Source organism: Mastomys coucha, unplaced genomic scaffold, assembly GCF_008632895.1.
Source record: "Mastomys coucha isolate ucsf_1 unplaced genomic scaffold, UCSF_Mcou_1 pScaffold15, whole genome shotgun sequence".
Lineage (NCBI taxonomy): Eukaryota > Metazoa > Chordata > Mammalia > Rodentia > Muridae > Mastomys > Mastomys coucha.
The window spans coordinates 150,092,384-150,106,019 of NW_022196897.1; the positions used below are offsets into that span (position 1 = coordinate 150,092,384).

The 13,636-nt window shown below is 42.5% G+C and overlaps 1 protein-coding gene across 2 annotated transcripts in view; it reads left to right on the forward strand.

The window, feature by feature from the left end:
• The window catches only part of Stk4 (serine/threonine kinase 4), an 87,816-nt gene that overhangs the window by 43,038 nt on the left and 31,142 nt on the right, over positions 1 to 13,636 (forward strand). For both annotated transcript variants that reach the window (XM_031372694.1, XM_031372693.1), the window contains exon 10: positions 3,962 to 4,119. In XM_031372694.1, the coding sequence (XP_031228554.1) occupies positions 3,962 to 4,119 (158 nt within the window). The remainder of the gene's footprint in view (positions 1 to 3,961; positions 4,120 to 13,636) is intronic.

Consider the following 13,636-nt stretch of genomic DNA (forward strand, 5'->3'; position numbering starts at 1 on the left):
GAAATCCACCTGCCTCTGCCTCCCAAGTGCTGGGATTAAAGGCATGCGCCACCACCGCCTGGCTTCTTTTTAACTTTTATAGACAATATTTTGAACATATTCTTTCTCCTCCAACTTAATGTTTTCTCTCTTTTATTTCGAGAGTATAATATTATTACATTCCCCCTTTCCCTTTCCTCCCTCCAAGCCCTCCCGTAAGCCCTCCATGCTTCCCTTCAGTTTTATGGTCTCCTTTCTATGAATTGCTGTTAAACACATATGTTCCTAAATATACAACCTGCCCAGCCTGTCTAATGCCACTTGTATGTATGCCGCAGGGAGGACCGTTTGGTACTGGATAACCAGTTGTGCTCTGCCCTGAGGAGACTTTCTCCCGTTCTTAGGATTCCTGAGTTGCCTGCAGTTCTCTGTGTAGGGTTGAGGCCTTCTGATTGAACAGCTGTCCACTTTGGCATATGTTTATTAGTTTAAAGTTCTTAAAAACATGCAGGTGACATGCCCTTGATATATGCCCGCACACACACACACACCCCAGCCAACTATGGAGTCCATTTTGTGTTGGCCAACTCCTCCTGAGCATGAGCAGCAAGCTGCCTAGAGCATGGTTGGTGGAACCAGTGTCGCTCCACTCAAGGAAACAGATTTTTCCCTTTCCTAGCAATATCAGTTGCTATGGCATCTAGGTTATCAGTGAGACATTGTGCCAGCTTCCCCTTCCCCATGCTGGTGTTTTGTGTGGTTTGAAGCTATGAGGCCTGTGTGTGCTGTCATGGCCTATGTGAGTTCATATGTGCATCAGCCCTGTTGTGTTGGAAAGCACTTGTTGTCCATCTGGGGTAATCACCATCTACTGCAAGAAGCAGCTTCTCAGTGAGACACACTGGCCTGGACGTACTTGCCTGAAAACATGGAGGCGCACTTCATCATTTTTTTCCCTTAGTCCTGGAATTTGCTGTTGCCCTTTTTTAGTAGAGGAGTTTTGTTTGTTTGTTTGTTTGTTTCCTTTTCAAACTTTAGATCTGTACTGGGAATGCTCTTTGTTGTTGAGGTGCTGTGGTTTTAGTGTCCTTGAATCAAAAGTACTTGGCAGGATCTTTTTAAAAAACCGCGAGTTCATGTTCAAAGCTCTAGTTGAGACTCCTCGCTACAGACTGTTCATGTGTGCTTCCAGTCCATGGTTTCATACTTACTCAGCCGGTCCTGTTGACAGCAGTTGCACGCTATACAGTTGATCCGGCCACAGTGAGAGTGGCTGACCCCCAACCGCCTTAACCAGGGGTACAGTATTGGGTTTGAAGTTTTGCCAGTTGAAGGGTTAAGCAGTGGTACCTCATGTGGCTTTAATTTAAGTTTCTCTTATAAGTGAATGAAAGCCTTTCTCTTTACCTTTATAAGGACCATTGGGTAGTTTTGTGTGAGCTACTAATCTTTATCTTACTATTCCCCAAATTCACAAAGTATTCTTAGAATCTTTAAAATGAAGTTCTTTAAAACATTTTATGGTATTTGTTGCAAACACTTCTCATAATTTATCTTGTAGTTTGCCTTATAAAGTATGTGTCTTATACTATTTAAGAATTTTAAAATCCATGCTGCTTCCTTCACACACATGAAGTAGCTTCCCTCCCTCCTTCCCTCCCTCCCTGTCTCTCTCTTCCTTCCTGTCAGTCTGTCACCATTGGAAAGCCTTCCCCAGAACTGGTCTTTAAGTGCATTCTCACATTTTTCCTTAGAGTTTATAGTTTCTGTTTTTGCAGTTACTGTTTATCAGTTTGGACATTCCTTGTTTTGGGTGTGAGGTACATATCCACTGTAAGCTTTTCCCAAACAGCTATGTGATCATTTGAACTTGGTAGATTTTCTGGTCTGCTCAGCTGCCCGAGGAACCTGGGGTGTTTTGTATAGTTATCGTTTTCTATGTCAGCTCAGCAGGCTCGAGGTTGGTTGGCACTGGACTCTGATGCTCCATGTTCTCATGTAGGATTCAGGTGAGGGTCTGATGCTCCGTGTTCACGTGTAGAATCAAGTGAGGGTCTGATGTTTCGTGTTCTTGTGTAGGATCAGGTGAGGGTCTGATGCTCTGTGTTCACATGTAGGATCAGGTGAGGATCTGATGCTCCGTGTTCTCATGTAAGGTTAGGTGAGGGTTGCTGTGTAGCTGTTTCACAGCCCGTCCTTCCTCTTAACTTCCCAGACGAAGCACAGAACATGGCTTCTTTTCTTGTCAGCAAATCCCGCGTCACAGTTTTTCAAGCTTGTTTTATTGTAGTTCTTGTAGTACTTCAGTATAGAATAATAGTGAAGCTTGAAAACTAACAAAGCAAAAACCAGAAGCACCTTGTGTTTTCTACAGAACACAGAAAACAGTAGTGCGTCCTGTCTTCCTTGTGTGATTGGGGGATCTTAGCAAATCCTGCGTGAAATCCCCTGTAAGAAGGAAGCAGCAGCATAGCAGTGGTGGTACCTCACAGTGGGCAGACCTGGGATGGCTTAACATGGGTGATAGAGAAAGAACACAGATGTCTGAGAGACTCACCTAACGTTTGGAATATTTTTCTCCTGTGTATATAATTTTACAGAGTTCTGCTCATGCCATACATATGACATTATACCCCATATAATCATTTGTAAATAATATTTTAAAATTATTTATGGGCCAGGCATGGTACTACATGCCTCTAATTCCAGCTTTTGATAGACAGAGGTAGGGGGATCTCCAAGTTTGTGGCCAGCCTAGTCTACATAGTAAATTCCAGGCCAGCCATGGTTGCAAAGTGAGACCCTGCCTCAAATAAGTAAATAAATAAATACAAACGAAAAGAAATAGAAAAAGTTATATAAGGCTGGGTGTGTGTATGTGTATATGTGTGTGTGTGTGTGTGTTATATAAAAGTTATATATATATGTAAAAGTTATGTAAAAAGTTATATAAGGCTAGAGTTCAGTGGGAGAACACTTGTCTGGTATGCACAAGGCTTTGTTTTTGATCCTTAGCAGCAAAAGAATGGTACATAATATCTCACAAGTGGAAGGATTCTCCTTAATATGTGTGTGTGAGTGTGTGTGTACAGGTATGTATATGTGTGTATGTATATATGTGTGAATGTGTATACATGTGTAGGTGTGGGTGTATGTATGTGTGTGAGTGTGTGTGTACATGTACGTATATGTACATATATATGTATGTATATACGAGTGTGTGTATGTATGTATATATTGTATGTACGTGTACGTATATGTGTGTGTGTGTGTGTGTGTGTGTGTGTGTGTGTAAGTGTGTATGTGCTCCTCCTTTAAGCTTGTTACAGAGCATTTGCTTCCCGTGTCATTGTCTGTCTGCTATAATGCTCATAGGGAACAGTGACTGTGATGCATACAAAGAGTTTTGTTTCTGAACTATCTTTAATCTAAATAGCTCAAAAATTATTTGCTATAGGAAACCAATAATAATAAAACAAATAACAATAATATAATTATTACTTGAAGCTTTCTCAGAATCATTGAAATGCCCAAATCTTTCTGTTTAGAAATAATGACTCTGGGAAAAACATACATTTTCTTACAGAGGGACGTCACAATCTGTCTATTTCCATAAGAAGTTTTTTGGTTTTTTTGTTTGTTTGTTTGTTTGTGTGTGTGTTTGTTTTCGAGACAGGGTTTCCCTGTGTAGCCCTGGCTGTCCTGGAACTCACTCTGTAGATCAGGCTGGCCTCAAACTCAGAAATTTACCTGCCTCTGCCTCCCAAGTGCTGGGATTAAAGGCGTGCACCACCACTGCCTGGCCTATAACAAGTTTTTTTGAGTGAGAATTTGTGTGTTCTTCTTTAGCTTCATTAGAGTCTTTCATAAAGAGGTCTTTATCCAGCAGAAAGAATTGGCCCAGAGACTGTAGCCCTTGTGGGCATCGACCACACACACATATCTGTGTTCCTTCTCACCTTCTGTGTTTCTTGGTTTTCAGGAAGAGATGAGACCATGCAGCCTGCAAAACCATCTTTCCTTGAATACTTTGAACAAAAAGAAAAGGAAAATCAGATCAACAGTTGTGGCAAGAATGTATCTGACTCTCCGAAGAATTCTTCAGATTGGAAAATACCACAGGATGGAGACTATGAGTTTGTGAGTAGAGCTGAGGTTGACCCGTGGAAGGGAGGGGTCTGCAGTGTGCTCATCCATCCAGTCAGGTCACAGGGCCCGAGCCTTGAGCATTTTCTTACAAAGTTAAGTCCCCGTAAATGCCCTTGGCACAAGCTTCAGGGCCAAGGGCCTCACTAGTTTGAGACAAGACTTTTACTGACATGTGAAAAGTTCTGGGATCCCTGACTAATGACATTTTTTTTTCCATATAAAAAAGTCCTTCATCCACTGTGGATGTTTCCTGTTTTGTCCAGGTTGAAATGGTTAGGGATAAAAGAAATACTTGAGCTGGGTGGTGGTGGTGCACGCCTTTAATCCCAGCACTTGGGAGGCAGAGGCAGGTGGATTTCTGAGTTCGAGGCCAGCCTGGTCTACAGAGTGAGTTCCAGGACAGCCAGGGCTACACAGAGAAACCCTGTCTCGAAGGAAAAAAAAAAAAGAAGTACTTGATAACCAAATGAAGAAGCAGCTGTCTTTAGTAATTCTTTTGCGATTGTGATCTCTTACTTACGAGTTGAGTACTGAAAGGAAATAGAGTAAAGGTGAGTGAAGATGGGAACTGCAGGGTCTCCAGAGCGACAGCTTGTCAGGCAGATGCAAAAGTCCCACAGCAGAGACCTTTCCTCTTAAGGGTCATGGAAATCCCTTGCCTGGAGGGACTTGATATACCTTATATTTTGAAACTTGTGTTCTGGTGCCTCTGTTAACATGTAGCAGAAAGAACTTGGCTGCAGTGTTTTAACTACAAAGGAGGCCACAAGTAGGGGACACCTGCTGCTGTTCCTCTGCGGGTCCTTGGCGTACATCTTCTGACCTGAAGCTGAGTGCTCCTTACAGCGCTCTGCCTGCCTGCTGTTGTGAGGCAGCGTAGCAACTCAAGCTTTGAGTTGTGCTACTTGCTCCTTCATGTTGCCTGTGGAGTTGTCTTTAGTGCATTTGTAAAGATTGATTTTCTTAGTTTACTTGTTCTTCAAGCAAACCTGTTAGAATTTCAGTCAGAAGATCACATCAGTCAGAAGATCACATCATTATGGCCACACAGCCCGTTAGAGCTCTTACATCTGTGCTCTCATCTGCTTCTTCACTTTCAGATGTCTTAGAGCTAGGAATCTTGAGGTTCCAGTCACTGCAATGCTGGCCCCATTCTTAGGTCAGTGGTTAGTGTATGAAGAGCTCTTTTATCTCTGCCCTGGTTTTCTCAAGGTAAGCCATTGGTGTGACAGGCAGGCTGCTACTGCAGAGAAGCTTGGTCCTCAGAGTGCGTTCGTTAGTGGAAGAAGATGATGGGGAAGTTGGCCGAGGAGTGAGCAGGTTAGCAGCTGTCTAGTCTGTGCTGCGCAAAGACTGCTAATCCAAAGGCTGGAGCCGCAGCTAGCTCACACAGGCGGCTCTGAGTCTAAATCTAGTTACCTGTGTTTAAAACTTGAGATATTTTACATAAAATGCTATTTTTCCAGCTTGTCCCAGAAACTTGGGAGATCTGGCCACATACCTTATTACTATTTGATGATGGTTATTTGGGTTTAGTAGCAGCTGCCCTATTTGAGCATGGCTTCTCCAATTCCCTACCTTATCTGGCCAGCTTCACTCTTTTCTACTCATAGTCTGATCTACCTCACACTTAGAGAAACTTGCTATTAGGGCTTTTGTTCCAAATCCAAATCCGAATTTTAGAGCCAACCTGTCCTGATATAAATTTCTGTTTTTACCTTCAGAATGCCAAGAGAATTTGTTAAAGAAACATGCGATACAGTGTGCATGTGGAGGAAGAAACACATGCACAATGCAGTGTATATGTAGTGGTCAGGACAGTGTATGGGTTTGTGTCCTCTCCTTCCACTGTGTAGGTCCCTGAGACCCAATTCAAGTACATAGACTAGTGGCAACTGCCTTTACTCACTGAGCCAGCTTGCCAGCCTGAGAATTCTATTTTTAGAAAAGATATTTTTTATGTGGATCTGTGTGAGAGTATGTGTGCATGAATACAGTGCCTGCAGAGACCAGAACATGAGATGTCCTGGAATTGGAGTTCCAGACAGTTGTGAGCTACCTGATGTGAGTGCTGAGAGATGAAGGCAAGGTGTCCGTAAGAGCAGTGCACACTCTTAACTACCAAGCTGTTTCTCCAGTCCCAGAATTCATTCTTTAAAATTCTCTTTTAAGGGCATTTCGTAATTGAGTAATGAAAGAAGGTGAGGTTAAGATCTACGTGAAATGATGCTAAAGATCAAGGGAAAATGTCTCTAAGACCTCCGTATTGTAGCCCTTACCACAATCCTGAAGCCTGGATTTGGAATGGTAGTCTAAAAGATGGCTCGCAGTACAGGTGATGCCTCAGCCTGCCCCTCTGGTGACACTAAGCCATGAAGTCTGACCTGATCTCAGAGTGTAGTGCATCACTATGCAAGCTTCTGGTTTTCTTACTAGTTACCATAATGGCAGGGGCACACTGCATTGTGGGAAGAATTCCCTGGACAATCTTAACTGCAAGCTTAGGAGACATATCTGTGGCTAACTAACATGTTTACCTCAGCAGCCTCAGAGAGAGGCTTTCTAATTCTAGACAAACAGTATTTAATTTTAAAAATGATACCCTCTTTTCTCCTGTGAAGGCCATTGCTTTCTTCAAAATGAACTTTTTGTCCAAACTGGAAAGTAGGAAATAATTTAATCAGAAGTGGCAGAACTTGATATTAAAAAACCTTCATATTTTCATCTGGAATTGAATACTTATCCCATTTCTAAAATTGAATTGCTTATTTACTAAGTTGAAAGAAAACTTTCAATGATTCCCTGTAGTGTTTAAGATATGTAGTGGTTACTAAAAAACAGTGCTCAGAAATGCAATAGTCTTTAATCGTGATATTTCTATAAACAGATTACAGTGTTGAAGAGAATATTTCTTTTATGAGAACTCAACACATTCTCATTTTGCTATTCCTAATTCCACAAAAAGCTTTAAATTTAAATCCAGTTTGGCTCATCAATCTTCAAAAACAAAACCCCAGCCTATAATCCTTTAGTTTAAGAGGATTTGCTAGCTCAGAGTAGGTGCACAAGACAGAGCCTGTGTTTCATTTAGTTCATAATGAGAGAGACAAACATAAACCCAGTAAGTTCAGTAAATAAAGTCAGTTAGGATACAACAGCAAAGCATGGTAAAGAGAGAGCACAGAGGAGACTGTGTATAGACAGAAAATTCAGTAAGACGAAGAACAGCCAGCCATTGGAAGGGAAGAGGGCTCTTCATAGACTGAGCAGTACACAGACGAAGAACAGATGACCAATGGAAGTGAAGGGAGCTCTTCATAGACGGAGCAGTACACAGACAAAGAACAACAAGCCATTGGAAGGGAAGGGGGCTCTTCATAGACTGAACAGTACACAGATGAAGAACAAGCCGTTGGAAGGGAAGGGGGCTCTTCATAGACTGAGCAGTACACAGACACAGCTGGGTGTCTAAGGAAGGAATGAAGTGTCTGGAGCTGAGTGACAGACAAGAAATGCAGACACACCGGAATCATGGTAAATGTGATTAAAAGGACCAGTGTTCTAAGAGTATATAAAAGATAAATTTAAATACAGTGCTACCAAAAATTCAAACTAGAGAAATAGAAAAGGATATACCATGAAAACACTCACACTGAAGTAGAAATTGGGTGTGTGGTGTGCCTCTGTAGGTCTTGCTACTTGGAAGGCTAAGGTGAGGGGTCCAGCCGGGCCAGCATAGCAAGACTGCATCTCAAAAACAGCAGTACTGAAACAGAACTGAAGGCAAAAGAGCATTGTATGGGAAGAAATCTACCTTATATTACTATAGGGTGTGGGTGAGCTATAGAGGATGAGAGTCGTGAATCTATGTGAAGCATATGTATCTATTGATGGGTAGATAGACAAATCTCACTATCCAGTTATAGCATGTACTAGAAATAAAAAGAACAATGTGAAAACTGAAAGCATAATAGTGGTATTAATATCATTCTCTCAAGTATGGACACTTCAGGAGCTGAGACATAGCTTAGTCAGCAAAGTTCTGGAGGACCCAAGTCCAGTCCCCAGAGCAGCATTGAAAAATACCCAGGGGTCGTGATGTATGCTTGTAATGAAGCTTTGGGGAGACAGGGACAGAGAAAGAGATCCTTGGGCTTACTGACCAGCCAGCGTAGCTTACGTAACACTGTGTAGCCAACGAATGACCATCTCAAAAAAAGAAGAAAGAAAGGAGGAAAGGAAGGAAGGAAGGGAGGGAGGAAGGAAGGAAGGAAGGAAGGAAGGAAGGAAAGAAGGAAGGAAGGAAGAAAAGAAAGAAGAACGAACCATAGTCCTTTGCTGGCCCATTCATGAGTGTGCACAGTGTAGCAAGAGTGCAGCAGGGGCAGAGAAATCTCTGTCTTTATAAAGAGAACACATGGGTATCTGGGAGGAAGGAAGCCTGGGGAGGCAGGGTGGACTTTGGAGTGGGTAAGTACTCATGACTAGGGACTGAGGGAGTGTGGAGGCTGGGATATGCAAGCAGACTCTATGTCGATGGAGTCCTTTTGTCCTTCCGTCAGGGGTAAGGGAAATGGCTCTTTGGGCAGATGGCAACTGATTTCACTTGTTCCTAAGGAATGCTGGCTTTATCTAAACACCAGAACCACCCTACCCTCCAACCCCCTATAGTCTAGTTTGAACTAGGCCTAGATTCAACTTTGGACCTAGTTGGTAGGCCTGTTTTTGTCGGGGTGTGGGCTACTCTTTAGACCTGGCAGGAACATATAGAATACAACAACAAAAAATGGTACTCTGGAAGATGTATAATTTTAGGTTCCAAAAGAAGACTGTTGCTGAAGCATTAAGTAGGATAATAATAAGAGCAGAATTCAATGAAATGGGAACAATATTAATCCATAAAATAAGTCAGTTTCTGGTCAAGTCAGGGACTTGGTTTTGATTGAGTTTAAAAGGGTTTTATAATGGCCCATCCTAACCATCTTTCCTGCATGATGTCTCTTTAGCCTTTTCTAATAAAACGTGGTGATAAAGTTCTTATAAAACATCCTGGGGGTTTGTAGCTTAGTGTTAAGAGTACTTAGTAGAGCCTCAGCCATCTAGCATGAAGCTCTGGCTTCAGTCCCAACCACTACATACAAATCAAAACAAAAATTAGGGGGGGAAAGCTGCTATAAGAAACACAATAATGACCCATGGGAAACTGTGGCAAGTGGAAGCCCAGTTTGAGGCTAACCTGGACTACCTGGCAAACCCCTCATAGAAAAGCAGGAAACATGGTGGGCAGGTAGCTCAGAAGAAAGCAGAAAACAGAAGAGAGCAAGAACCTAGGGAAGGTACTCAGAGGGCTCACTGGAAGAGTTTTACTTTATTTTTTTTTAATTAAAGATTTATTTTTATATGTATGGGTGTTTTGACCACACGTGTGTCTAAGCGCCACATGTGTTCAATGCCTGAAGAGGTCAGAAGAGGATGTCAGATCCTGCAGAACTGTAGTTACTGACTGTTGTGAGCTGCCATATGTGTCCTGGGAGCTGAACCTGACTCCTCTGGAAGAACAGCCAGTATGCTTAATCACTGAGCCATCTCGCCAGTCTCAGTTTCCTGAGATAAGTTCTGGTTTGATGTATAGCCATGGCTGACCTTGAACTCATAATCCTGCCTTAGCCTCCCATGTGCTGGGATGATAGACATGTTGACCGTATCTGGCTGGAAAAGCGCTTTGAAAGGTGATTGGCCTTCTCTAGCTAGAGGAGGAGGGCAAAGGTGGTGTGAGCTGAGACAGGCACAGGCAGGTGAGGGTAGTGTGGATCCTCCACAGTAGTGTGGGGTGTGGAATGTGAGCAGACAGGAAGGCAGCCTGAAGGAGGGGCCTCAGGTTAAGTCAGCTAGTACACCATGTGTGTCTTCCCCCAAAAGATTTCCTCGTCTTGGATTCTTCCTGGGTGTTTGGAGAAATTAAAAATAGACTCCTAAAGCAGCTCATGGCTGCTCTCTCTGAAGTCATGTGATAACTGGTTCACTGAGGTGTTAAAACCAGCTGTTAATTCAAAATTAATTTTATGGACGTACCAGAACCTGAATATTTATGTCTCAGAGTTTCTAGATGATTGTAAGCCTGGTAATTGGCTATTTGTAGGATGGAAAGAGAAATTTTAGACCTGAGTTTTCCCCAAGGGTTTTTTGAAACTTTATCTTAGCCATTTTCATCGAGAGCAGGGCACTGACCTGATTGTGAGCTGAGATTTCCTGGGTTTATGGGAGGGAGGCTTTACAGGATTGCTGCTCACTCAGTCTTCATCAAGTTTCAGTTTGGGTTTAACTCTGTGTATGCCTTAGAAATCAGACACTGGCTGGGAGAGAGACTTACCATTGTCTCAGTGACTTTGTGGCAGGGATATTTTGGGTATCCATACTTAATACCTTCAAAGGACATTGTTGTGTTTTCTGGGAACCCAGATAATCTGCAGTTTAAGCCTTTATCCACTATTTTGTGGAGACCAAAGAATATTCTAAAGCATTGTGTTTGAGCTTATTTTCTACCTTCTTCAGAATGAATCTTAAAAGGTAGCCGAGTTTCTTAAACACGCCAGTCTCCGTGGTAAGATAAAAATCTAGTGAGTACTGCCATGATCTAGTTACAGCAGCCGGTTTACTCTTGTTGAGCCCTCCGTCCCCTGTTCTCCACCTCTGATCCCTGGCTTGTGTTCAAGTAAATAAAGGCAGGTGTATATTATATTTTCTCTAAATATTTTATAGATGTGTGTATGTATGTGTAAGCATAATATAATATATTAATATAGTATAATATATAAAGATTGAAAGACTCCTTTAAATACTCAGTGTACCTTTAAAATTAAAAATAATATTTATTTAATGTCATAAAGTACTTGTTACTGTTTAGTATTCTCCAGTCATGCCTTTCAAAGTTTGCTTTAGATCCCCAACAAGATTATGTGGCATTTGGTTGCTGTATTAATTAGGGTTCTCTAAATGAATAGATTTGATAGGATGATTATATATATGTATATATGATATGTATGGAAATATATATGTATTTTGTGTGTGTGTAATAATTAACTAAAACCAGGCAGCTGTGCACATCTTGAGGAATTTTCCTTGGTTGGATTTTATATATATATTATATATGTGTATTTACTATATAATATAGTACACACATAACACACATAGTTAATTAAGTTAGAGTGGCTTACGGGCATTGGTCTGAGTAGTCCAACAGTGGCTGTAGGCTGATGGAAAGGCCAAGTGTGCAGTCATTTCAGTCTGGGTGTCTCAGCAGTCCCAATCTGGAGCTGGAGTCCCAGGAAGTGTTAGAGAGCTACTGGTTTTCAGCCTATGTGAGAATCTCAAAAAGTCGATCATAAGACCAGTGAAGGGGTATAGCGTACCATAGATGAACTTCCCAAGGCAAACAGCCAAAAGCAAAAGCAAAAGCTTCCTTCCACATCCTATTATGTGGGCTGCCCAGAGTTAGGCTGGGTCTTCCGCCTCAAAGGGCTAACCAAGGAAAGACCTCACAGGTGTGCCCAGTTGGGGGTTGGTTAAACCACATGTAGTCAGGCTGACAATCAGGATTGGCCATCACACTTGCTGCCTCTACCGCCACTTCATTCGTAGTCCCTTGTTCCCACACACTCTGTGACTGTTGGGACGACTCCTTATAGTTGGCCAGGTTTCTGAATATTGCTGATCACATCTAAGTGATCCTTTTAGTATGTTCTAAATTTCTTATATGTGGATATTTCAATGTATTGCAGGAGTTCTGAGGACCCCTTCATACTTCTCTCAATTATTGAAGTCCTCAGAGATCTTTTATTTGTATGGGCTTATTTTATTCATTCTTCTCTCATCTATTATTTCCTGACTTCAGTTTTTCTTCCCTCCCCTCCCCAGCCCCCCACTTCCAGCTCTCCCTAGATCCACCCTATCCTCACCTCCCCTCAGAAAAGAGCAGGCCCTTCCAGGGTCATCAACTAAATATGGCATGACAAGCTACAGTAAGACCAGGCACACAGTCTCATGTCAAAGCGGGACGAGGCAGCCCAGTAGGAGGAAAGGGGGTCCCAGAGGCCGCAGAAGAGTCAGAGACAGCCCCGCTCCCACTGTTAGGAGTCCCACAAGAACACCAAGCTACAAAACCACAGCATCTATGCAGACGACCTAGGTCAGAGTCGTCCAGGCTCCCTGTTGTTAGCTCAGCCTCTGTGAGCCCACTTGAGTCTCTCAGTTGGTTCTGTGATTCTCAGTGGTTATAGTGTCCTTGATCCTTCTGGTTCCTCCAGTCCTCTCTCCCACCGCAGGGCTCTCCAAGCTCTGTCTAATGTGTGGCTGTGGGACCCCAAGCTCTGTCTAATGTGTGGCTGTGGGACCTGCATCTGCTCCCATTAGTTGCTGGGCGAAGTCTCTTGTTTCATTGATGATGATTATGCTAGGCTCCTGTCCCAGCACATCCTGCAGGCATGACAAACTGTAGGTTGGTGTCCCAATCCCTCCACTGGAGATCTTGCCAGGTAACAGAGGATGGCTGATACATTCCGGGTCCCCATTGCTAGGAGTCTTCTCTAGTGTCACCCTCATAGAGTCCATGGAATTTCTAATGCACTAGGCTTCTACCTCACTCTTGAAATGTGTGGCTTGTATCTGTTGATACTTGACAAAATTTGAAACTAAAACAGATAAGATTAAACCTCAGTTTTAGCCCCCTTGCTTAGCATAGGCAAGGCCCTTAATTTGAAGTACCCTCTACCCCCCAAAACCCCAATTTTAAGAATCTCTTCTTACTCTAAAGCAGAATAAAATGACTTACTGGTTAATTTAAAATAACAGTAAACCTATTATGCATTAATAAAGTATTTTCATGAAAAAATAATATTCCATTCTATAACAAAAATGTGTGCCAGTGGCAGTGTGAGCTTGACTTCAAATCTGCGTGCGTGAGAGGGAGACAGCTAGATTATTCTATGAGCGTTGGCACTCAGTCTGTCAGAAGTTTTTTGTGAAGAATGTTGGGTCAAACAAAGCCGTGTCATTGGAAGAGGGACATGGATCTTAATAGCTTGCAGATACTCTTCTTAAACTGTATATGAGGGATTTTTTTCCTTTTGAAAAAGATTTTATTTTTAATTGCATGTATATGTGTATGTCTGTTGTGTGTGCGTATGTGATTGTGGGTGAGGTGTAGGCAGAGGTCAGGAGAGGGTGTTGGATATTCTGGACCTGGAATTACAGGTGGTTGTGAGCTGCTTGACTTGGGTGCTGGGACTTGAACTTAGGTCCTCTGAAAGACTCGTAAGTGTTCTTCACTGCTGAGCTCCTACAGTGGTGATTCCTTAAAGGCTAGTGATTCAGAATCGAGACTCTCAGTGACTATACTCCAGTACTGCTGGTGGGAATCATCTGTGTTTGAATAGGTTTACAGGCGTACCACAATTTCTGTATCCACTCCTCTGTTGAGGGACATCTGGGTTGTTTCCAGGTTCTGGCTATT